Here is a 26,365-nt window from a genome sequence, read left to right on the forward strand (position 1 = left end):
CCATGGGGAGCTCATTAACCTAGTTAACTCTGTGATTTGTATTCGAGTAAAAAGGTGCCTTCACTAGGAAATAACCTAATGATTACTGCCTTCACTTGTCTGCTAAATTGGATTTATGTCTTCCAGCTTCTTGAATTTTAGCTAAATTACATGAAGAATAAGTGTGAGAATCCTGTATGTAAGCATATGGAAGTCTCAGTATTCAGGGATGTGATTCTTTTAGTCCTCTCAAAAGGGGGAACTGTTAATAATAAATGCTTTTAAAGCTCTGTAGTAAATTTTGGCTAACAATGCAAATCTAATATTACTAAACCAAATTGGAACCCTCATGGGGGGAAGAAACCTTTTTTGTACTAACTTCTGCCAAGGATTGGAAAAGAGATTCATTTTAAAGGCTTCCCAAGAGAAGATTGAAGACATAAAGTCCTTGATGTTTTGTTTTTTTCTCAACAGCTTACAAGAGCAGTGATTCCCAGGCTTCCTCAGCAATGTGCCCCGTTTCCTGACATTTACGGCTGAAGGCGAATTTTCCTTTTTGCGAGGAGAAAATTTTGGTGGAGAATTATCCAACAAGAAAAGGACTTGTGGCTATTAAAATAGGTAAGTATTTTATAGAGAGTATGGAGAGGGAAGTAGCTTATGGAAAAAATGCTAAGGAATGTTTCATCTGTTGTGAGGGGGATTCTAGGAATAGTGTGTATTTCACTGAATATCAAGAGAGATGATCTTTGTCATCAATGATCTTCTAATCCTAGATTGAGTTCCCAACTCTTCTACTTACCAGCTGAGTCAACTTGGACAAGTGACCTAAATTCTCTGGACCCCAGTTATTTTATCTATAAAAGAAAATTTCATGGGAAAAGATTTTGTAAATGAGAGGACATGTAATACAAAAATGTGGTTATCAGTCAGGTGCAGTGGCTCACACCTGAAATCCCAGCACTTTGGGAGGCTGAGGTGGGCAGATTACTTGAGGTCAGGAGTTCCAGACCAGCCTGGGTGACATGCTGAAACCCATCTCTAATAAAAATATAAGAGTTAGCCAGGTGTGGTGGTGGGCACCTGTAGTCCCAGCTACTCAGGAGACTAGGCAGGAGAATAGCTTGAACCTAGGAGGCAGAGGTTGCAGTGAGTCAAGATTGCGCCACTGCACTCCAGCCTGGGCGATAGAGCAAGATTCCGTCTCAAAAATATATATATATATTGGTTATCATTGTTCATTGTTTTGTTGCTATTAGAAAATTCTATGGAAATAGTTAGTGGCCTTGCGTCTCATGGTGCTTTGGGCCATAGAGCTTGGTCCTGTGAGTTTGGGCAACTTTGTCTTCTGAGTGCTGGGAGTGGGAGGCATTGCTCACCGCTGCCTCCCCTGAAAAATAACATCATGGCAGCCTGGTGTGGTGGCTCACGCCTGTAATGCCAGCACTTTGGGAGGCTGAAGTGGGCAGATCACAAGGTCAGGAGTTTGAGACCAGCCTGGCCAACCTGGTGAAACCCTGTCTCTACTAAAAATACAAAAAATTAGCTGGGCATGGTGGTGTGCGCCTGTAATCCCAGCTACTCAGGAGGCTGAGGCAGGAGAATTGCTTGAACACGGGAGGCGGAGGTTGCGGTGAGCCGAGATCGCACCACGACACTCAAGCCTGGGTGACAGTGTGAGACTCCCATCTAAAAAAATAATAATGATAATATCATGTCATTCTTTTGACTGCAGATATCTGCCACTTACTTTTTGTAAGTTGAGGGAAGGGATGAATGTTAAAGATAAGATGAAAAGAAATAAAATAACAACTGCCTATTAGTTGTTATGACCACTACCTATCAACAAAGACCTATTATAATAACTACCTATTAATAAAAACTACTCATTAGTTGTATTAGTTGCTGTGGTAAGCATTGTATTTAGTATTTGGTTACTTTATTTCATTAAATTCACACAGCAAGCTTTGTAAGATGAGTGTTACCCTTACCATGGGATTTCTCCTGGACTGACAGGACCCCTTAGGGAATCACTTAAAGAAGTTAAAAGTCAGTCTGATTTTTGTAATGTGAGAGGTTTGATTAGATGGTGGGAGTTTGAAGCTTTTAATTTTTTCTAATTTATTATAATGAACTCAGACAGCTTCTGTAATAAAGTGGTCATTTTAAAATGAATGATCGATTTTTAGAAAATTTTTTCTTAAGCACCTACAGTGAATGAGGTATTGTTTTAGATGTTTGTTCACATCAGTGCATGGAGCTTAGTATTGTAGCCTGGATGGAGATGATAAATAATGCACATAATAAACACATGAGTAGGATATTAGAATCCACTGAGAACATGGAGAAAAGAAAAAGTAAAGTAGAGCAAGGGGGGTTGGGAGTGCTTAGTGGGGTGGGCGTGCACATTGCAGAATGGGCCTCACTGAGGAAAGGCAGGAAGTCAGGAGCTGGCTCTAGGCATGTTCCAGGTAGAGGAACGCAGCTGGGGTGTTCCAGCCACAGCCAGGAGCCAGTGCTGGAGCAGCGTGAACAGGAAGGTCAGGTCCACAGGAAATGATGGCACTTCTTGGTTTAGATGCATAAGAAAGGTTGCCTTGTCCTTGTTTTCTTCCTGTCTACCTGATTTGTTCTGTTTCCTCTGCAGTTACAGTATACTTACTCCCCCCGCCCCCAAAACACACACAGAAGATAAATATATTAGGCCTCTAGGACCATATTAATTTGCTAGGGCTGGCATAACAAATTAGGCAAACAGAGAGAGCTTAATACAACAGAAATGTATTGTTTCACAGGTCTGTAGGCTAGAAGTCCAGAATTAAGTTAGGGCCATGCTCCCTGTGAGACACGTCAGAGGGAAACCTTCCTTGGTTCTTCCTGGCTTCTGGTGGTTATCAGCAATCCTCGGCATTCCTGGGCTGCAGCTGCCTCCCTCCAATCTCCGCCTCTGTTGTCACCTGGCATTCTCGCTGTGTGTCTGTGTCTTCACATGGCTGTCTTCCCTCTTCTTATAAGGACACCAGATATACTGGACTAAGGACCCACGCTACTTCAATGTGACCTCATCTTAAACTAATTACATCTACAACAGCCCTATTTCCAAACAAGGTCAAATTCAGTGGTACTGCAGGGTCAGGACTTCAGGTTACTTTTCGGGGGATACAATTCAAATCATCACAACTACCTTAAATAATAAGGAATAGATATTACTATTCCCATCTTACAAGTGGGGAAACAGGCTTCAGAGTCAGTTATCACAACAGCCAGGTTGGCTGGATGTGATGGCTCACACCTGTAATCTCAGCACATTGGGAGGCTGAGGCAGGCGGATCAGCCTCCCAAAGGAGACGAAGAGTTCGAAATTAGCCTGGGCAACGTGGCAAAATCCTGTGTCTTGAGCCGAAGAGTTCGAAACTAGCCTGGGGAACATGGCAAAATCTTGTCTCTATAAAAATCACAAAAAATTAGCCAGGCATGGTGGTGCGTGCCTGTGATCCCAGCTACCAGAGAGGCTGAGGTGGAAGGATCACTGGAGCTGGGGAGGTTGAAGTTGCAGTGAGCCGAAATCTTACCACTGCACTCCAGCCTGGGTGACAGAGTAACACCCTGTCTCAAAAATGAACAAACAGAAAAAGCAAAACAACAACTCCAAAACACGGAACAACAAAGAAACAAGAAAAACAGCCAGGTCTAGGCCAGGCATAGTGGCGGTACCTGCAGTCCCATCCACTCTGAAGGCTGAGGTGGGAGGATTGTCAGCTCAATTTCACCATGCTGCTTATGTGCTACTAGGGCCGTGATAACGGGCTGGAGCTGACAAGGCCCTGCCCTGACCCAGGGCAGGAGTTGCACACGTACAGCATTGCAGTCCCTGTCCAAATTGTTTAACCCCAAGGTGGCTCACAATTGATGCTCTACCTCAGCTTTCCTATCAGAAGCCACTCCTCCCTTCTATTTATCTGCAGCTATGAAGACATAGGAAATAGATGCTTTTTTCCTCTTTTAGGAAGTTTTCCAGGGAAATCATACTGTAATTTTAAAAAACATGTAGATCATTAAATGACTTTTTCTCACACAACATAGGAAAAAATAATATATATGTGTGTGTGTATATATATATGGCTCCGAGTCGTTGGCTTATTGTAGTAGAATTAGGGGATTTTGAAAGCATTGAATATACTTTGGCTTTCCATTAAGTTTAAAGATTCCCTCTGAACATGAGCCGTCTAGCCATCTGTGTCCCTTGGCCTGCAGCTGCACCGCTCCAGTCAACTCTAGAGCCTCATTTTAGGCATGGTCTTGAGGGCTGCACCCAAGGAAGAAAGGCTACACTGAAGCAGAGCTGAGCACTTTTCCATGTGTGCATAGGCACATGGCATAGAGCAACATCCTGGGCTAGGCTGAAGGTAGAAGAAGCGACCACAGGCGGTCATGCTAGAGAAATGTCTAAATCCTGGTTAAGGAAAGCAAGTACTCAAAGCTAAGTGTTAAGTCTGGGAGGCGACACAAAGCCATAGTAGGAAAACCATGCCTGACCTCAAAACCTGGAAGATTCGAGGTTTCTCAAGAAGTAGAGCATGAGGCAAGGTGTGAGTGGTGCAGAGGTTGGCTAGTGAGAGCTTCGGGGGCCTGTTTGTCCATGGCTCTGACTGTGCCGTGTGGGAGTGAAAGGGGAGGGTGTCAGGAGAGACCGGGCAGCCCCCACCTGCTTTTCCTCTGTATGCATTCAGCCATGTTTTTGTTTACATAGCCTTCAAGGTCCTTTTCTTAAACCTCTGTTCTAAATGTGTTTTTATTCGCTCTAAGCTTTTGGGCTTCTCTTTGCACTTAACAGCAGATTGCTTTGGATCTTCATCTTAGAATAAAGAAGGAAAAAGAAAGCTGCCTCTCATCTAAAGATCCTCCTGTTCTGTTAACATTTCTTCTTTTTTTTTTTCCAAGATGGAGTGTTGCTATGTCGCCCAGCCTGAAGTGCAGTGGTGCGATCTCAACTCACTGCAACATCTGCCTCCCGGGTTCAAGCAATTCTTGTGCCTCAGCCTCCCAAGTAGCTGGGACTACAGACATGCACCACCATACCCAGCTAATCTTTATATTTTAGTAGAGATGCATGTTGGTCAGGTTGGTTTCGAATTCCTGGCCTCAGGTGATCCACCCACCTCAGCCTCCCAAAGTGCTGGGTTTACATGCACGAGCCACCACGCTTGGCCAACATTTATTTTCTTTGTCCTAGAAGTATGTGGAAATAGCAAGGTGATCATATTCTTCTAGTTAATTAAAATGATCTGTAGTCTTTGTCTGATGTCACCACCACCAAATGCCACTTCCCGGGACTACCTTCGTCACACAGGTCTGGCCAGGATTCTAGAGTCTAATCAACAGAGGTCTCCTTGATTGCCTTTTGGTTATCTAGCTGGCACTTCATAGCTGCAGATAAATAGCTGCTGCTCTTGCTACTCCTGCAGCTGTTGATTTCGAAGTTAGACTACATGGGCCCGGCAAATCCGGGGTCATTGGTTTGAATTACTTTTCTGCTACCAACATTTGGGTAAGTACTAGGCTTTTCACAGGAAAGCCCCAAAGATGAGTAATACTAGAATTTAAAGACTTATTTAATCCCTCTTTTCACTATAGAATGGAAATAAGATCCTCCTTTTTCCCCAGTAGTGGTAGATTGTTGAGCAATGAGAAATAATTAGTCCTTTAATTATAACACATTTAAAAATATTCAGGTGAAATTCACATAGCATGAAATTAAACATTTTACAGTGAACAATTGAGTGGCATTTAGCATATTCACAGTTTTGCAACCATCACCTCTGTCTCTTTCTAAAACATTTTCATCACCCTAAAATAAAACACTGTACCCATTAAGCAGTTACTCCCCATCTCTCTCTCCCCTCAGCCACCGGCAACCACCAATCTTTCTGTCTATGAATTTACCTTTTCTAGATATTTTGTGTAAATGAAATTGTACAATATGTGATGTTTTGTGACTGGTAAAATGCTTAATTGTTATTACCAATTATTTATTTTTTCAATCTTCTATCATTATGCTGAGAGAGCTGGGGTGCTATCAGAATATTAATATCTTTCTAATTAGGACCTCCAAAAAGAAAACCCCTCCAGAGCACCTGCTTCACTGTAGTTGCTGGTGGGCTGCTCTTCATGAGACAGAAAGCAGTTTAGAATTTAGTTACTTAATCTGCAAGGATAGGGAGAATTATGACTTTACCTTATTTCACTTCAATCATGGGGCTCAATCCCTTTGGGTACCCTCTCTCCCCACCCCTGACTTATGTCATTGTTCTAGTGTTCTGAACTCCAGTTTATCCCATCATCCAGATGAACCTGTAATTGATATTTTGGCATTGGGATAGCTAGAGATTATATTGCTAGGCTAGGCAACAAAGCAGCCTCTCCCAAGGGAGTTAAATGATACTAGCCGTTGAAGACAAAAATTTGAGGAATACTTTACACTGTCATCTCTTGGGGAGGCTGATCACATCCATCCCTCCTTTCTTCTGTCCTTGGTGAAACAGGCTGCTCAGGGAGGGCTCTGGGATGCAGACAGCAGAGGCTTGAAATGAGATTCCTCTCTCCATCTGCCAGACGTAACCCAAGATGAGTTGCACAGATGAAGCTGGCAGAGAAACGGGAAACTGGATGGCAAACGAGGTTCTGAGGGAACCGACATTCTAGTTAAATCCTTTTGTGATAGCAAAAGAGCTCTTGCTCTAATAATAGAGAACTTAAGAATTAGGTCGGTGTAGTGCTAGTGATTCAGCAAATGCAACTTCTCTGCATGTCTCTTTTCTGTAGACTTCCTGGGAGTGTAGTGTTTGTGAACAGGTGCCATGGGACCACAGTTAAACACAGGACAAATGATGACTTGTCTCTATCAAATGTCATTATTGTATACTCTTACTATACACTAGGGAGGACTGAAGCATCAACTCTGTGCTCTAAGATATCTTTTCCCAGAGCTTGAAAACACCAACTTTAGAGTAACTAGTTTGACAAGCATAGCAGAGAGATGGGGATGGAGTAGGAGCGTTTTGTTGATTTCTTTCCTCTTCCCTCCCTCCGTTAACATTCATGGAGTTTTTTTACATGCCAGACATTGTACTGAGGGCTAAGGATATGAAGTAAGGCCATACTGTCCAGGAGTTCATGGTCACTTCCTCCTTCCTGTCATCTCTCTGCTACCTCAGGCTCTCCTGCTCTTAGCAGAGAACTGTAGGTAGTTGTATCTTGTCTGTCCTCCATGATAAAAAGTAGCTTCTAAAAGCCAGGGGGGGCCGGGCGCGGTGGCTCAAGCCTGTAATCCCAGCACTTTGGGAGGCCGAGGTGGGTGGATCACGAGGTCAAGAAATCGAGACCATCCTGGTCAACATGGTGAAACCCCATCTCTACTAAAAATACTGGGCATAGTGGCACGTGCCTGTAATCCCAGCTACTCAGGAGGCTGAGGCAGGAGAATTGCCTGAACCCAGGAGGCGGAGGTTGCGGTGAGCCGAGATCGCACCATTGCACTCCAGCCTGGGTAACAAGAGCGAAGCTCCATCTCAAAAAAAAAAAAAAAAGCCAGAGGGTCAGGCACAATGGCCCATGCTTGTAATCCCAGCACTTTGGGAGGCCATGGCAGGAGGATTGCATGAGCTCAAGAGTTCGAGAGTAGCCTGGGCAACATAGTGAGACCTCATCTCTATCAACAAGTTTTTAGAAAATTACCCAGGCATGGTGGTGTACCCCTATGGTCCCAGCTACTCACAGGGAGACTGAGGTGGGAGGATGGCTTGAGCCTGGAGTGTTGAGTCTGCAGTGAGCCGTGATTGTGCCACTGCACCACTCCAGTCTGGGCAACAGTGCAAGACCCTATCAAAAAAAAAAAAACAAAAAAAACAAACCCAGAGCTCTTGAATTTGCCGTTGAACCTTTGAATCTAGCATTGCCCTAGCAAATACTTAGGGCATTGCAATGGGAATTGAACTTTATTGAATTGAATTCAGATATGTAAACAGATAACCAGGGAAAGTGTGATTAGTGATATTTGAGAGAGTTTTGCACAGAGTGCTGGGGAACACAAAGGGCAGCGTAAACAACCGCCACAGGGAGCCAAAGGCCTCCCAGAGGTGTCATTCGAGCTGTCTTGAAAGATGAGAGGGTGTTTGCCAGACACCCGAGGGGGGCACACAATCTCCACAGGTCACACTTATGTGAACATGTTTCTTAGGAGAGGCCCTTGGATCCCCTAAATCCTGTCCTTTCTTTCTTTAATGTAACTAGAAAAATGAATGCTTGATTCACCAGCAGCTTTGGATCAAGCCTGCAGACAGTCCAGGCTTCTCTTCTAGCAGATGATCATCTTAGTACTTCTAGAGGATAAAGCCAAAAAAAACCTCCAAACCAACCAAACAAATAAAAAAAAAAGCTATTGAATTTATTACCCTTACAATCCCCATTTTAATCTTCTTTTTCCTTATTAAAATAAATACATAATTTTTTTTTTCTTCTAAATTGCCCAAGTGAAGCCAAGATTTCAGTCCCATGATCCTTTCATCATTTCAGCAGACACACACTGAATGCCTCCCACAGATAAACACTGCTCTGGACTCTAGGCTCACAAAGAACAATCAGCAAGACAGTTTCTGCTCCCACGGAGACCAAGACTAACACCAAACAGAAAGCTAAAGTCAGCACGGAAAATGTCCTCCACTACTGTTTACTGTTAAAGCATATCTGTTGTTCACATCCATGCACACAGATTAAGTTTCTTGAAATAAATGACTAATTCTGAACTGAAGTTCAGAGTTCCGAAGAACAGTGAAGAAGCCTATCCTTATGACTGGAAGATTTACCAGGAAGAGGAGAAAGCATCTTTAGCCTAAACTTCACTGGGCACATATTTTAAGAAGCCTCAGAAAGTTAATTCTATGCAGAAAAATATCCCCCAAAAGGGGCATTTAAGATAGAATTCAAATTTTATATTAAGGACTTGGTTATATATACTTATGTATTTTTAAAAATCTGTATCATTTTATTTCCATTTCTTTGTGGTAAATTTTGGTATTTTTACTATTATAGAACTAGAACGCCAATTTCTAATAATTCTTATTATTGGTCTAATAATACAAAACTTAAGAATTAGGAGACAAGGGACATAGTTTACCCAGGCTTGACATGCTTTGCCCATCCAGGAACTGCTTAGTGCTTGAGTTGGGGAGGGCCTGTGATCGATGAGATTGCTCACCCTGATGCTGCCAATTCCAAATGCCCATCTTCTCTTCTCCTTTTCTGGTCAATAGCTTAGCTGTCCTTAAAGGATAAATTTAACACCAACACAGTTTATTCTCTGATACCGGAGTGTTTTATGTTTTCCCTCCAGAATCCTACAGCAGCTCATTTATATCTGTCTAGCCATCTCTCTCCTCTCTCTCTCTCTTTCTCGCTCTCTCTCTCTCTCTCTGTCTCTCTCTCTCTCTCTCTCTCTCTCTCTCACACACACACACACACACACACCCCTTAACATTTTCTACCTGGCTTATAATTTTTGGTAAATATGTCATATCCCCTACTAAATGATCATCTCGTTGGAGTCAGTGCTATTTTGCTTCATGTCTTTATTTCTCATTTCCTCCACCCTCATCCCAATACCTATCTCAATATTAAACCATAATGGGCTGGGTGTGCTGGCTCACACTTGTAATCCCAGTAATTCAGGAGGCTGAGGCAAGTGGATCACTTAAGGACAGGAGTTCGAGACCAGCCTTGCAAACATGGTGAAACCCCACGTCTACTAAAAATGCAAAAATGAGCCAGGTATGGTGGCATGCATCTGTAGTCCCAGCTACTTGGGAGGATGAGGCATGAGAATCGCTTGAACCAGGGAGGGGAAGGTTATAGTGAGCCAAGATCATGCCATTACACTCTAGCCTAGGCAATGGGAGTAACACAACTGTCTTAAAAAAAAAAACCAAAAAACAACAAAAATCAAAAACAAAAAACAACAACCCATAATGGACACTCAGTTGTAATTCAGTGAATGACTTCAGTGATTGAGATTTCAGCTTAGATAAATGTATACAAGAATGTCTGTCTCTCTTCACACTGCCATTATCCATAGCATAACTCTTAAACCATTATTTCCCAAAGTAGATTCCGTGGAACAGTAATTCAAAGGAATATTTAAAAAGCATTTCTTAATTTTTGAGGTGGAGTCTTGCCCCGTCGCCAGGCTGGAGTGCTGTGGTGCGATCTCGGGTCACTGCAACCTCCACCTCCCGGGTTCAAGCGATTCTCCTGCCTCAGCGTCCTGAGTAGCTGGGCTGGGACTACAGGTGTGTGCCACCAGACCCAGCTAATTTTTTTGTATTTTTAGTAGAGATGGGGTTTCACCATGTTGGCCAGGATGGTCTCGATCTCCTAACCTCATGATCCTCCCACTTTGGCCTCCCGAAGTGCTGGGATTACAGGCATGAGCCACCGCGCCCGGCCTAAAAAGTATTTCTTAAAATGTTTATGGTTAAATACTTTGGGAGATTCTGAATTAAACAAAGTTAAATAGGATTTTTTAATTGCAGGATGTATTGGTCTGTTCTCACATCTAGGTCACACTGATGTAAGAGGTGGGCTTCTGTGGCTTTGGACAGCTCTGCCCCTGTGGCTTTGCAGGGTACAGCCCCCTTCCTAGCTGCTTTCACGGACTGGCGTTGAGCATCCACAGTTTTTCCAGGCACATGGTGCAAGCTGTCTGTGGATCTACCGTTCTGGGATCTGGAAGACAGTGGCCCCCTTTCCACAGCTCCACTAGGCAGTGCCCCAGTGGGGATTCTGTTGGCAGGGTGGGGGGGAATCCAACCCCACATTTCCCTTCCACACCGCCCTAGCAGAGGTGCTCCGTGAGGGCTATAAAAAAATAAATAAACATACTAAGATCCTGAGAACAGCATGGAGGAAACCACCCCCATAATCCAATCACCTCCTACCATGTCTCTCCCTGGACGTGTGGGAATTATGAGGATTACAATTCAAGATGAGATTTTCATGGGGACACAGCCAAACCATATCACCAGACTTCTCAAATTGTAGGCATTGAGGTGATAAAATGAATAATGTATCCCAAAATTATTTGACCAGAGAAATGTCGATAAATTTTCCTAGAAAGTGTATTAATTTTCTGTTGGCACTGTAACCAGTACCATAAATGTAGTGGCTTAAAACAACACAAATTGTAGTTCTAGAGATCAGAAGTCTCAAATGAGTCAACAGACCTGGCCACTCCTGGTGGCTCTAGGGGAGAATCCCTTTCCTTGTGTTTTTCAGCTTCTAGAGGCTATCTGCCTTCTTTGGCTTATGGCCCCTTCCTCATCCTTCAAAGCCAGTTGCATAGCATCCTCCAGTCTTTCTCCCTCCCTCTCTGTCTGTGATCTCTGCTTCTACCATCACATCCTCTCCTGTGATTCTGACACTTCTGCCTCTCTCTTATAAAGACCCTTGTGACCACACTGGGCCCACCCAGATAATCGAGGCTCATCTTCCCACTGCAACATCCTTAACTTCAACACATCTGATCCCTGTTCACAGTTCTAGGGATTGGAAAGTGGACTTCTTTGGAGAGCCATTATTCTACCTGCCCCAGGACATGTGTTCTGCAGCAGCACTGCCTGCAGTCAGGGTGTTCACCTCCATTCTGAGACCTGTGTGGGACACCCAACCACCACATATGACGCTATTTCTAAGGGAAAATGAATTCTGCATAGTGGAACAAAAGAAATCAACATCTGTGATACACAACTATGGATAAACTGTGAACTCTTTTTGTAGTAACCTTGGCAGCTATAATAAAATAAAGACCACTAAAGGCCTTCTTGTATGTGAATCTGCTTAAACTCCCTTTTCTCAGTCCCAGATGTAGAGCTCTTGTTTTCACAATACATCAGACAAATTGTGTGCTAGAACTGCCCAGAAGAATTGTTTTCTGTCAAAGTTAAGACCTTTTAAACTGCATGTAAATATGAACCTACTGTACATTGAAATAAGAACAAAACTCATCATTTTGTGATAAGTTTACTCTTTGTTCAAGAAGGTATACTGGTCAGGCACAGTGGCTCATGCCTATAATCCTAGCACTTTGGGAGGCTGAGGTGGGTGGATCACCTGAAGTCAGGAGTTCGAGACCAGCCTGGCCAACACGACAAAACCCCATCTCTACTAAAGATACAAAAATTAGCCGGGTGTGGTGGTGCACACCTGTAATTTCAGCTACTAGGGAGGCTGAGGTGGAAGAGTTGTTTGGACCTGGGAAGCAGATTGCAGTTAGCCAAGATCTCTCCACTGCACTCCAGCCTGAGCAGCAACAGAGTGAAAATCCATCTCAAAAAAAAAAAAAAAAAAACTATACTGTGCTGGGAATTGGAACTTTTAACCCTGTCATGGCCAGTGCCCAATAAACTTCAGCAACATATATCTAATCCTGTAGTCACTAAGAAGGGCATGATACAAATGTGAAATCTAACATGAAGACTTGTGGGAAGAGGTTCACAAAAAGTAGAGAACTGAAAAAGAAAAAGTAGAGAAATGAAATGAGAGTTGACAACTCAGACCAAGGGTTAGAGAAAGGATTAAAGTCTAACATATCATGTCATAAAAATTTTGTTTTAAAATAAGATTCAGGAAAGAGAAAAAAACATAAACATTATCGTGTGCAGAAGAAACAAAGTACTCAAAGAAAGATACTGAATTTTAAGCAGAACGAGTAGAATGAGAAGACCTTTTTCTGATCTCCAAAAGGTGAACTTTTCCCTGCAAAACAGAGGCATGAAAGATCTTTGAAATTCCACATAGGTTCATGATATCTGAAATTAAACAGAATGGGATAAGATTGATTAATATTAGCTTCTCTTCACCCCACACAGACGACACTTAACACAAGACTATGAGTTCCTCCATGGCAGGGGCAGTGTCTGATTAATCTTTGAGTGCCCTGCTGATTAGTCTGTTCTCATGATGCTAATAAAGATATAACAGAGACTGGGTAATTTATAAAGAAAAAGAGATTTAATGGACTCATAGTTCCACTTGGCTGGGGAGGCCTCGCCATCATGGTGGAAGACAAAGGAAGAGCAAAGGTACATCTTACATGGCAGCAGGCAAGACGGCCATGCAGCGTCACTCCCCTTTATAAAACCATCACATCTCACGAGAGTTATTCACTATCACGAGAACAGCATGGAAAAAACCTGCCCCCGTGATTCAGTTACCTTCCACCGGGTCCGTCCCTTGACACATGGGGGTTATTACAATTCAAGGTGAGATTTGGGGAGGGGGACATAGAGCCAAACCGTATCGCCAGCCTCATGATCCACCACATAAAACGATCAGAGTTTGTTACCATAGCACTGATCCATTTGGGGAAGACTGTTTAAAAGAAGCCGGCCAAAGAAAGGGTGTGTGAGAAGAGAAAAATTAAAAGTATGGTATATAGTAGACTGTTGAGATTTTCAGAGGACATGTCTGGAGATTTTCTTTTTTCCCAAATTGTTCATTTCACTCCAGCATATAATTTTCCCCAAAAAACATATGCAGTATGAGTAGAGAATAACAAAAGTATATTGAGATTCAGATGTTGATATTAAGTTTTGAGAATCATTCTTCAACAAAATTGCAAATTGCTACTTGTTGTATACCCGGTGTCATACACATAATCAATCTTAGAGACTCACTTACAAATAGTCAAATTTGCGTATACTCATTCAAAGAATGCTTATAGGCTACTATGTTTTATTTAGAAGATCAGGAAAAAGAGTTTCTATTTTTTTGTATTCCCAAACTGGAGCATCCTCTATCCTGCTTTTGTTGGGGTTGTAAAATCACTGAAGACAGACTATGACTTCCTTTTCTATCCTCTGTTTGTGTAGTTTGATATTGTGGGCTTTGTGGGCACTCAGTGAGTAGTTGATGACTTGGATTAAATGGAAAAATATAACAATACGAGCACTATATAAGTCAGCATGGGTAGGTATAAAATGATTAGGAATACATTCTTTTCCACAGTGAACTACATTGATATATTTTCCTATCTCTTTACTAATATTCCGTTGTTAGGTGGGTTGATTGTAAAGGACAAAGGCACAGGCATTACTTTGCAGTATACTCTGGCAAAAGATTCAGTAAAAGGAAACATGTAACTGATTTCAGACCAATCCAACAGGGGGCATTTGTAAGCCAGGCCCAGGAAATATTCAAAACCAATAATGTGCCATTCACAGCAGTATGACAGTGTAAAGAAAAAAAGTAGTGAAGTTTCAAAATACCCAGTGCTCTAGGGTGATGGGATTTAAGGTGAGCAACACGGAGTAATTAAGCCAAGGAAGCAGCTAAGAGATACATAAAAGGAATCAAAATTGAGTAAGGAACCATGAATGTTATAGCTTACGTTTCAGAGGCAAGCAAAATGAAAAGTAGAACCATGATCTGCATGTTTTTACTCCCTAAAATTCTTATGTTAAGATGTTAACCCTCAAGGTGATAGTATTACGTTGTATAGCCTTTGGGGGATGATTATGTCACAAGGGCAGAGCCTTTATAGATGGGATTAATGCCTTTATGAAGGAGACCCAAGAGAGTTCCCTTACACCTTCCGCCACACAAAGACACAGTGAGAAGGCAACATCTAAGAACCAGAAATTGGACCCTCACCAGACACCGAATCTTCTAGAGCCTTGGAATTTCCAGCCTCCAGAACAGTGAGAAATACAAAAATTTCTGTTTGCAAGCTATCCAACTTATGGCATTTTGTTATAGCAGCCCAAATGGACAGAGACACATGGGACATAGAGGTAGTTCTCTGGAAGTAGATTGACCCTCTCCAGTAGTTTGAACCTCTAGGATAGATCTGGCTAAATCCAAATGGAGACATTACATTTATGCAGAGACTGTGTTGTAGCAATAAGTTTAGTAATGTTAAGAGAGGGATGGAAGTAATAAATTTAGGACTTTTAAAAGTGAGACTTTTTGTGATATTAATAGAAAGTATTTACTTAGATCTTTTCTACCTGAAATTCTTCATGGATAATGAGAGTCCTTTAAAAGATTAAGACTTTGGGATGGAAGCGGTCAATAAAAGGATATTTTGGGTTAAGGAAATACTTTATGCTGTGATGTGCATGTAGGAGGACACATGGCTTGCTCAGTACAAACAACCAGCATTCCAGCATATGGGAGTTTCCAGGCTTGGAGGGGAGGGAAGCCAGAACATGGCTATAAATATGCAGAGAAAAGATGCATCAATGCTTCATGGCAAAATATTGTAAGAAATAGCTGTCAAAGCTGCACAAATTCTGAAGATCAAAAGTTTAAAGTTTATGGAAATGCAGAGAAATGAATGCTTCAAAAATATGGTTAGTCCTAGAAAAAGTATAAGAAAGGCTAAAAAAAAAATGATGTTAAGGTATTAAGACAATTTAGGTGATTACACATATCAAGTAGGAAGGTATGTGTCAAAGGAATCTACGGGCATATGATAGAAAAGCACATGAAATTTAATTTTTCTAAGGAAACAAAACTTAAAAATGGAAATGTTTCATAACTCACAATACAGGAGGACAAAGTTGACCTTATATAAATGTAAATGTTTCAAAAATTATTTTTGCCTTTGGTTGTGAATACAGGATACATTTTCCTAATAAACAAACAACCTCTATAAGAATGAGTATCTGTGAAAACTTTTGAGTTATTGGGAAAATAATGGTGGAATAATAGAAAACATTATTATTATCCTTTGTTATAAACCTGTTCTCTTACCCTAGGAATATTATGAGAAATTATACTGTAATAACAGAATACAAATCTTTGGATATTAGAGATCATTTTGAAATGAATAGATGCAATGTGAGAGGGTTGTAAATTTGGCAAGATATATTTTTCTTATGCATAGTTTAGGGATTAAGTAGTTTCATGTTAATACTAAAAAGGAAAATGTCCCTGAAATAACCCTACCTTTCCTTTTCAGGTAGGAGGAAGACAGTAAATTTCTCCATCAGCATAAGGGTCAGTAATTCGATGGAGACTGTAATTCAGTAGACATGCAATTTTTATAGACTGAAAAGCAAAATAATGTCAGTGTTTTATTACAGGTATCACTTTTTCCTCCATATCTTCCATTTTATTGAATATTATGTGATCACCGTGATGAAAGGTAATGTACTTTCTTTCACAGAAATGGAGGACACAGGACAGAATTGATAACTGTGGGACACTCCCCCTGCCAATTTCATAAGCTTCGTGCTCATAGATTTGCATGCTGTACTTTTTATTTCAGTGATGTTTAACAAAATCACGGCCATGGAGGAAATTAAACTTACAAAGAAGGTCCATAATGAGGCTGTGAGTGCAGATGTTTCAGGTATGGTACAAAGTGGTGACTCTGAGTTGCAAATTAAAGAGACAGAAGCCCTCTATTCTATAGATTGTTTTAGTATAGAAAAATACTTGGATTTACCAGTAGATAACTTGTACAAAACACTCATCTGTCTGGGATGCAGCAAAGCACCCAGATATAAGCAAAAGCAGCTAAAACAGATGCCATCCATCCTCTGCACTAAACTCCTCAGGGAGCTCTAAGGCTCCTGCTTAGCATCTAGTAACTCTGTCTTTACATATAATTCTATCATGCTTGATTGTCTAATTTCCTATCTCATAAGCACAAGAAGCAATAAGTTAGAAAGGAGAAGCAATTACGAGAATCAGACTCACCAAACTAATAAGAAATGACAATTGAAATGTGAAAGGAAGAGGCAGAAAACTTACTTTAAAATGGCACCAAAATACTTTAAAATAGAGGACCATTGATAGGGACAGACTATTGTATATTTAATTCAGTTTCTCCTTAAGACACCATTTTATTGCATGAAACCTTAATAGCGATGGCCCTGAAACATCCAATATTCCATTCAGTATATGATCTACTATAGAAAAATTTCCTTCCAAAATGCTTTAATTTTCAAAAATGTTGATGCTGATAGGGATGGCATTAGTTAACATCATCCTTCAATAATACCAGATAAATAAGAATTATCATAATATATTACATTGAATAAGCCCTAAAATATATATATTTTATTAGTAGTGATCAGAACATTTTGATTTTATATTCCTATTTCATTTTTTTTCTTGAAAAATTCCTTCCAGTAACTTACAGGGCTGATTGGATTTATTGCACCTTCTTGGCAGAGATAAAAAAAAATGTACATTCGAATTCATTCTTGCCAATTAATTTCCCCCATGGGGTTTATTTTTGCCTTGTTTTAGTTCATTGAAAGCAGAGTTTCTCTCCCTTTAGAAAAAATAGTAGGTTGAAAGTAGCTTATTTAGATGTTACACACTTTTCTCTTTAGGAAAGTGGAAATCAAAATTGGGAACAGGGGAGCGAGGAAGACATTCTGCAACATGCTGACACTAAACTTCTCCTCCTTCCCTCCCTCTTACCCCACACCACCAACACCCACCCTCTGGCCAATATATGACTTTACAGTGTGTTTGTAAAAGCCTAGCCCAGCATAATTTTCTATGACTCAGACAATGAGGCTTTTACCACATCTCTAGGGAGGCTACAGAGCCTTAGACCTCTCTATTTCCTTATTGTGTAGGGTGATTTCTTTTTTTAATTTAAGAAATGTATTTTATTTTTCTTGATTCCATGACTTATTTGATTACATTATTTCTTATCTTTCCTCATTAGAAATCACTAATTTACTTTGCTGTGTGATTCATCTGCACAGTTCTATGGTTACTTGTTGGTATTTAGGAGCATAAAGGAGTTGATCTCTTACTTAAATCCCAAATAAACCAGATTCCATTTTTGGAAATCAAAAATGTACATGTAAAATGGTGGTCCACCCCCCCATACATCTTAAGCTATCATTTCTTTGAAATATAAGAAAATGTGCAGCCCACTGACCATGAACTTCAAAGAGAAGGGAGAAGGGGCACTTTGTCCTGAGGGAATTTGTGGTGTTGTAGGTCTTTGACATTAGAAGTTGGCTCTAGCATTAATCAATGAAGAAGCAGACCCATAATAGTCTCATTCCTACTCTTGTATAATACAGCAAGATGCTCTACCCATCTGGTCCTGGAGTGGGGTGGGGGCTAGTGTTTAGTGTGGAAATATTAATAGGTTGGAAACAAAACGATTAGAAAGTATGCCCTGAACTACTTTGTACCTGTGAAGAAGTAGAAGCATAAAGCCTTCCAAAGAAGAGCTCTCATTCTCTACGTATGATAGTGTTATTATCTACTGTGTGCCAGGTACTATGCTCTATGTTATTTCACAAATATCATTTTTCTTAAAGTCATGGCCATGTTCCTTTAGTGTCTGTGAGATGGAAAGAGAAAATGTGTCCCTTCCTCATGCTGACTAAAAGTAAACCAAAAAAGACAATAAAAATGTGTGCTTTTAAAGTTGAAGGGGAAAATAAATGGTGTAGAAAAAATAATGTATTTTAAAATAAGACCAAAATATTGTTAGGGGACTAGTTTTTGTTTTGGTCACTCGTGATTCAGATTTCATAAAATCTGAGGAGCCATGGATTATGTAGTGTTCAGTAGTCAGTTTCCTGTTTTTCATTCATTATTTACCTCCTTACTTTTTACCAGCTTCTAGGTTTTTGTTTAGGTTTTGTGGGCTCCTTTTCACTACCTCTGGAGTGGAGTGGCATTTCAGGGGCAGTCAGCCCTGACTCCTGATGAATATGCAGCAGGCAAGCCCACGAGTTCTTTAGGTGTGGCTGTGCCTGATACATATGTGTCACAGGTGTTCCTCCTGAGTTACACTGCCATGGAAAGATGATCAGGGAAAAAGAGCCACTTAAATGAGATGTAGCCCACAAAAATACTATCAAAGTAGCATATCGAAAGTAGAAGTGCTGAAATGTTGTGGCAAATAATGTATAACGCAGGCCACTAGCTCCAACTTGCAAATCTTTGGTTATATAGATATTTTTACTCTCATAGCATCTTATTCATGCTTTTGTCAGTAAGTTAATTTAGGTGTGAGGATCAGGCTTAGTTAAAGAGAACCTAATATTTCTTTATCCCTTTAGTTTGAAATCTAACCAAATTGCTGTGCTTTATGCCTCACTCCCTAAGAACTTGTCAAATTTCCTTCCAGAAAGACATTTTCTCTTCTTTGAGCTTCCAAAGACAGATTTCACATCACTGCAAGTTAAACTTCTGACTTTTAGGATCCCAAGTTGGGGATGGTTATTTCTTTCCATAGACTAGACAATGACATAGAAATATTCTTTTGTTCCCACTTATCTGGGGAATAAAAATGGATTTCATTTTTATATTTCTTTTCAAAGAGTAGAAACTTCAAACATTCAGAAGTCTCTTATTTTTTACCAAATTCATTAGAGCAAAACAGTTTCACCTTTATCTTGGCAATCATGCTGGCTTCTCTCTGAGCATTCCAGATGCAGTATTTGTTGTAAGTTCTCGCTTTCTTTGTGGCTTAGCATGCAAATAGAAAGTTCTAATAGAATAACCAGTCCCCAGAGAGCTCTCGTCCATTACACTATGATATTGATAAATGGAATTAATTTATTCTCTGTGGCTTTTTAATTAAACTAGAACCTCATTTTTAAAATATGAAATAGTTCAACACAATGAAATCTTCATTAATCATCAGTTGGGAACCCAGAACCTGAGTCAGATTAGAAAGAAAAGGAATGGACATCTCTAACTATACTTTCTCTCTCAATATTAATACTGTTAGTTCTAATAAGCATAATGAGAGCATTAATCACTCTACACAGAGGTCTGTAAGTTGCCATAGGATATGAGTCACCCAGAAGTTTTTTAATATGTGACACTTGTTTCACTGATCCTTTAAGAAGCCACTTTCATGCTCATCAGATATCATTACCAAGAACAAGAAATTGGAAAGAGGTTTGTCCTGCTATAGCTTTTATATATTCTACTACCGTCCAGAATTTTAAATATAAAATTAATGGGAAATTTACAAAGAATACACTGTAGTATTTTTTAATAGACTTTATTTTTTAGAGCAGTTTTAGGTTCGTAGCAAAATAAGTAGAAAGCATACAGAGTTCCCCTACACCCTCTGCCCATACAGTATAGTGTTTTAACTTTTAAAATGCATTTTCAAAAGTATAGCAACTTTACTGAAATATAAAGCACATATCCTAAAATTCATCTTTTAAAAATATGCAAGTCCGTGTGTACCAGTATATTCACATATTTGTGCAACCATCACTACTAATGTCAGAATTAAAGTTTACTTTTAAAAAATGAAATTAAAATACCGTTTAGGGAGTTTAAAGAAAAGGAGAAAAAAATACTCATTTCTAAAACTCATCATTCAAACCAAACTCTTGTTATTTTTTGGTGCATTTTATTTCAGCTTTTCTTAACATCCAGATATTTTTATATATACTAATGAAAGAATTATATGTAATTATTTTTAAAATTTCTTATGAGCGTCTTTGGCTCTGTCTCTTTAAGGCTACTCATAGTGTGCTGAGGTGTGCTGTGATTTTACTGCTGTGTGTACACATGAAAACATTCAAGTGAAGAAAATAACTCCATGGCTACGTATGCAGTGGTGTGACGCTTTCCAAAATAAATTGTCTCTTTTGTACTTAAACTTTCCGGAGCACTGTTAAAGCTTTAGACTTTTGTTCATTGGTAGTTGATAAATGTCTTTTATTCCTGCATTCTGGGACATGAAAACAGTAAAAGCTTAAATTAATTCATAAAGCTGGTATGTCTTTAGATGATGCTCTCCCCTTAAACTAAGGGCAAAGTTGGCAGTGGGCATTGTGGAGTGATTTCCACTAGCATAGATGGGAGGACTGAGCAGTGAGCATGTATGAGGGAACAACAAGAGAAAGACAGTCAATGGGAAAATAGACAGTGGGTATGAAGTGCATTTACAAAAGTTTCACAGGTGGCCAAAAAATACATGAGAAGATGCTCAGGAGATGTGAATGAAAACAGTTTTTCAAGTCCACGGAAACAATTTTGAAAATTGATAATGTTGAGTGCAATGAAGGATTTGGGCAAGTGGATACCCATGCAGTAAGAGAGTGTAATTGATTGACCCTATTAAGAGGCTGATTTGGTAGCATGTATTAAGATTTAGCATTCCTAGTCTCTTAATTGAGGAATACCACTCTTAAGAACTTTGCAGAAGTAAAAGCATTTATAAAAACACATGTACAGGGTTGTTGATTGAAGCCATATTTGGAATAGTAAGAAGCTGGAAACAAATTATTGTTCAGCATTAGGAAAACTCACTAAATAAATCAAGGTACAGATGGCCGTTAAAAAGTATGTGGTACCTGTCTATGTACTGCTTGGCGCACGTGTGCATGATGTTATGTGATTGAGTGGAAATTACAATTCTCCTTTTATTTACAAAATACATTTATAGCTAAAGTTGTTTATGCATGGGAAAACTGGGATGAAAGATATTTCACTTTTTATTTTGTATGTTTTTTAAAAATTGACTAGAATATGAGTGGTTTTTACTTGTTTTCTTTTTCCTGTTTTTCAAATGACATTCTTTTTTTTTAGGCAGAGCCTTGCCTTGCTCTGTCACCAGGTTGGAGTGCAGTGACATGATCTCAGCTTTCTGGCAACCTCCACCTCCCGGGTTCAAGCAATTCTCCTGCCTCAGCCTCCGGAGTAGCTGGGACAGCAGGAGCCTGCCATCACGCCCGGCTAATTTTTCTCTTTTAATAGAGATGGGGTTTTGTCATGTTGGCCAGGCTGGTCTCGAACTCCTCACTTCAGGTGATCTGCCCACCCTGGCCTCCCAAAGTGCTGGGATTACGTGAGTCACTACACCCAGCCTCAGGCGACATTCTTAAGGTTTTCAAAGATGAGAGATTGCAACAATTTGATCTAGGCTAACAAAGTATTGCCAAGTAGAAGTCTTTGAGAAACAAACTTCAATGAATAGGTTAAAAAATTCTAATTAGTATATCAGCAGCTTATATAGAAAAAGATGTTTCTAAAGTATATGGAAATAGTTTTTATTGAGATTAAACCTTCTGAAATAACTTTTTTTTCTAATAAAAGTATTTTATGATCACTATAAAACATTTTGAAAAAAAAATAAATATTATAACAAAAATCACCTGATTTTATCACCTAGAGATAATAGTAGCTATATCTTAAGACTAACTTATGGTATCAATGTGAAATTTAAGAAGATTTTATTTTCACTACGAGAGTTTGCTTCACCCTAATCAATTTGTCTAATTGCTGAATTAGCTGGGGGGATATGTACAATATTAATGAAATTTTCTGAATGATTCCTATAGAAAAATCAGCTTTGGTAATATTGCATGTTGCAATAAGAACTAGGACAGAAATGCTGCAAGATAAAAAGAGGGAAAGAAGAAGGCAGACGAGCAGGTCAACCAAATTCCAAAACTTCACATTATTAAAGAAGACAGTCGACATGTCTGTGATCCAGCCAGCAAGTAAAGAAATTTCCTTTTGTTTCTTTCCCCTGCTGTCTTGCACTGGCAGCCAGCCATAATCAGCAAGGGGCTGGCCAGGTATGGAAGGGACCAGCTCCGACCACCTGGAGCACCTGTACTATTTTGTACCTGGAGAGTAATTCTCTGAGTGATTCCTCAAAGTATAGTCATAGCTGTAAGAGGAGCAATTGGATTACAGAGTTAACCATCAGAACCAAAGCTTCTGACCCTGGCAGTATGACTTCAGTGTTCCTCTTTTCATGATGGACCTGGATGCTCTACCATCATCAGTCCATAGATTACAGGCAGGTCTGGGCAGTAGCTTCTTAAGTTTCCTTCCTTCATTCCACTGTCCAGAATTGTGTATTGAACTGTGCTCGCAGAGGCTACAGCACTGAGTAGTTTCTAACTCCTCAACACTTTACTCTGGCATCCTCACCTTTAGGAAAGGCTACATATTTTGTGGGATCCAATGCAAAATAAAAATGTGGAGTCATTTGTTTAAAAACTAAGAACTTAACGAAAGCACAGCTTGAAAACAAGCGTGGGTTCTTTGGGACTATATAGATTGCATGCCCGTGAAGCTGGCTCTGCCCACCTTAACCTTACCTCCTGACCAGAGGTAACCTATCACCAAGAACAGGCACGTAGCTAGTACCTCCAAACCTCCTTTTCTTTGCTGAGTTCTTCTAGTATCTACCTCCATACAAGGCCACTGGCCTTTTAACCCCTGGGACAAAAACTGCTCTTTGAGAATGAGAGACATGTGTCCTCTGTAGACAGATGCAGCCCCCTGGCCCATGACTTGAAGCCTTGTGCATATTCAAAAAAGACTGCCCTTCTTTCAGATGGACACAGCCCTGTGCTGGGACATGTAGCTGGCACTTGGTGAGTGGCAGCAAAGCTGGATTCCATCTGCCTCCAGCGTTCTTGGCTGGGCATCCTCATGTAGGGAACAGCCTGCATGATCCCACACAGTCGCCTTGACCAAGGAACAACCTAACCTGGTTGGTCCATTGCCACGGAGTGACCAGATTGCTGAGCGAGTATGTCCTTTCTCGTTAATAGTTCCCACATGACAATCAAATCCCTGGATTTGGGGTCCTTGAGTACCTAGGCTTCTCTGGTTTGCACTAGGCTGTAGCTTTGCACTTTTTATTGGTTATTTTGTTCACTTATTTTTAAAATTCCTTTTCTTGTGATTAAAAATTATCTGTTATTGGGATGTGATGTTTCATCTGCCTACCTTTGCTGAATGAGTTTCTTTAGTAGCAGACACAGAGATCCATTAGACTCTTCTTCTGATTTTCCATTCCAAGTTGGTGGGTGTCCCAGTCCACTTCGGACTAAGACACTTTGGACTGCTATAACAGAATACCCGCAGACTGGATAACTTGAAAATAAATTTATTTCTTACAGTTCTGGAGGCTGGTAAATTTGAGGTCAAGGGACCTGCATCTGATGAGGGCCTTCTTGCTTCATCATCCCAAAGTAGAAGGCAGGTGGACAAGAAAGCACATGAGCAAGATAGAATGGGCAGAACTCATCCTTTTGGTCAGGAACTCTCTCAATAATGGCATTAGCCCATTCATGAGGGCTTGGCCCTTATGACCTGAGCACCTCTTAAAGATCCCACCTCTTAATGCCATCACAATGGCAATTCAAATATGAGTTTGGGAAGAAACATTTAAATCATATCAGTGGGGTTTTAGGTTTTATGCCTAAGATAATATACTTTTCAGGAAAGAAAATAACTTAATAAAAAAGAGCAAAATGGATCATTATAATCTTTCTAGTCTTGTGTAGTTCCTGGCTAGCTTTGCTTGAGAGTAAGCTGGGGAAAGGTGAGGAGTGAGGTAAGAGAAGAAAAGAAGTAAAGTCAGGTTCTTGAGAGGCTTTTAAAACTGGATTCTGATATTAAAAATTAAAAAGACACCCAGGTACAGTGGCTCATGCCTATAATCTCAGTACTTTGGTAGGCCGAGGCAGGAGGATCACTTACATTGAGTTCGAGACCAGCCTGGGCAACATAGCAAGACCTCATCTCTATAAAAAATAAAAACTTAACTGGGTGTGATGGCATCCTCCCACCCCAGCTACTTGGGAGCCTGGGGTGGGAGGATTGCTTGAGCCTGGGACTCATAGCTTCAGTAAGCTATGATCACACCACTGCACTCTAGCCTTGGCAGCAGAGTAAGACCCTGTCTCAAAAATAAATACATAAATAATTAAAAAGAGATCAAATTCCCTTGCCTTCCCATGCCCCCCCTCCAAAAAAAATAAGTAATGCACACATCCAGAAAGAGTAATGAGAGATGGAATGCTGTTCACATGGGCCCTTTAAAACCCTATACATGTTCCTACTGTGAAATTATATTAGGGTAGCAGAAGAGTCATGCTGAGTTGCTACTTGACCATCTGGCCTGATATTCAGACTTCAGTAAAGCCAAAGAATGGATTGAGGAGGGACAGGGACCATTGGGATATACCTTGAAAGAGCCACAGTTGTCAAAAACGGAATAGCAAGCCCTGATAAACTGTTCTAAGCAATTTTACAATCTGGTTAAATGTTTTGTTTATATGCATATGTGTGTGTGTGTGTGTGTGTGTGTGTGTGTGTGTGTGTGTGTGTAATTGCAAATGTGTGCATATGTGTGTATGTTGGGGAGAAGGCTGAGAGTTGAGTCTATTTTTGAAAAAAAAACTTATTTATTAAAAAAAGATAGTATTTATTGATTTATTTATTTAGAGATAGGATCTCGCCATGTTTCCCAAGCTGTTCTTGAGCTCCTGGGCTCAAGTGATCCTCTTGCTTCAGCCTCCCCAAATGCTGAGATTACAGGCATGAGCTACCATGCCTAGCCGAAAAACATACTTTATTTTATTTTATTTACTTGTTTAGGTCCTCAGATTTGTTTGTCTTTGTCTTTTTTTTTTTTTTTTTGAGATGGAGTTTCGCTCTTCTCACCCAGGCTGAAGTGCAATGGCACAACCTTGGCTCACCACAACCTCCGCCTGCCAAGTTCAAGTGATTCTCCTGCCTCAGCCTCCTGAGTAGTTGGGATTACAGGTGCGCACTACCACGCCCAGCTAATTTTTTGTGTTTTTAGTAGAGACAGGGTTTCGCCATGTTGGCCAGGCCAGTCTTGAACTCCTGACCTCAGGTGATCCACCCGCCTCGGCCTCCCAAAGCTCCAGGATTACAGGCATGAGCCACTGCGCCCAGTCTTGATTGTGATTTTTAATGGTAAAAATTTAGGATTTATGATTTTGAAACAGATTTTGGTAATCCTGTGGCTCAGTATTCTACCCATGGACTTAGAGATATTCTGTGTGAACAGATTGATATAAAAAGATAGATCTGTATGTGTGCTTGCTTCCCTTTTCTCTAGGTCCATCTGGAATTTATAGAAATAGGGGGTTCTCACCATGAGAAGTGTTTAAAGCTGACTAGAAAGATATTTTCTTTGATTTGTGTTTGGAAACGTCCTTTTACTCTTCCGTATTGCTTTGTTCCTGATAGTAGAACTAGTTCTCTAGGTTAGAATGAATTAATATGTGCCTGTTTTTCCTGTTAGGCTGTAAGCTGACCATGAAGAGCAGAGACTGAAAATAACAGTAGCATGAATAACATGATTTATTTCTCTCTCTTATAACAGCTCAGGGACAATCTGGTGGCTTCACTCCATAAGGACATTTGGGACCCAGGGTCCTCACTCATGTGGTCCAAAATGGCTTGCCACCACGTGCGTGCCCTGAGAAGCAGGATAAGGCAAGGGAGGAAAAACAGTGGATGCCTTCCCTTTAAGCATACGTCCTGGAAATTGCTTGTATCTCAGTAGTTGGAATTTAGCCATAAATGTAATGGCAGACAG

At 40.4% G+C, this 26,365-nt stretch overlaps 1 protein-coding gene across 2 annotated transcripts in view; it reads left to right on the forward strand.

Annotated features, from left to right (window-relative positions):
• The first annotated feature begins 453 nt into the window (after window positions 1-453).
• CRACD (capping protein inhibiting regulator of actin dynamics) overlaps window positions 454-26,365 on the forward strand; it is a 157,936-nt gene continuing 132,024 nt past the window's right edge. Inside the window, exons 1-2 of one of the 2 annotated variants that reach the window (XM_021670341.2) lie at window positions 454-600; window positions 16,301-16,384. In XM_021670341.2, the coding sequence (XP_021526016.2) occupies window positions 16,303-16,384 (82 nt within the window). In that variant the 5' untranslated portion in view covers window positions 454-600; window positions 16,301-16,302. The remainder of the gene's footprint in view (window positions 601-16,300; window positions 16,385-26,365) is intronic. The other variant, XM_021670342.2, reaches the window with a different exon arrangement.

The sequence above is a fragment of the Aotus nancymaae genome, unplaced genomic scaffold, assembly GCF_030222135.1.
Source record: "Aotus nancymaae isolate 86718 unplaced genomic scaffold, 86718_ANA_hifiasm-v0.15.2.pri h1tg000006l, whole genome shotgun sequence".
Classification (NCBI taxonomy): domain Eukaryota; kingdom Metazoa; phylum Chordata; class Mammalia; order Primates; family Aotidae; genus Aotus; species Aotus nancymaae.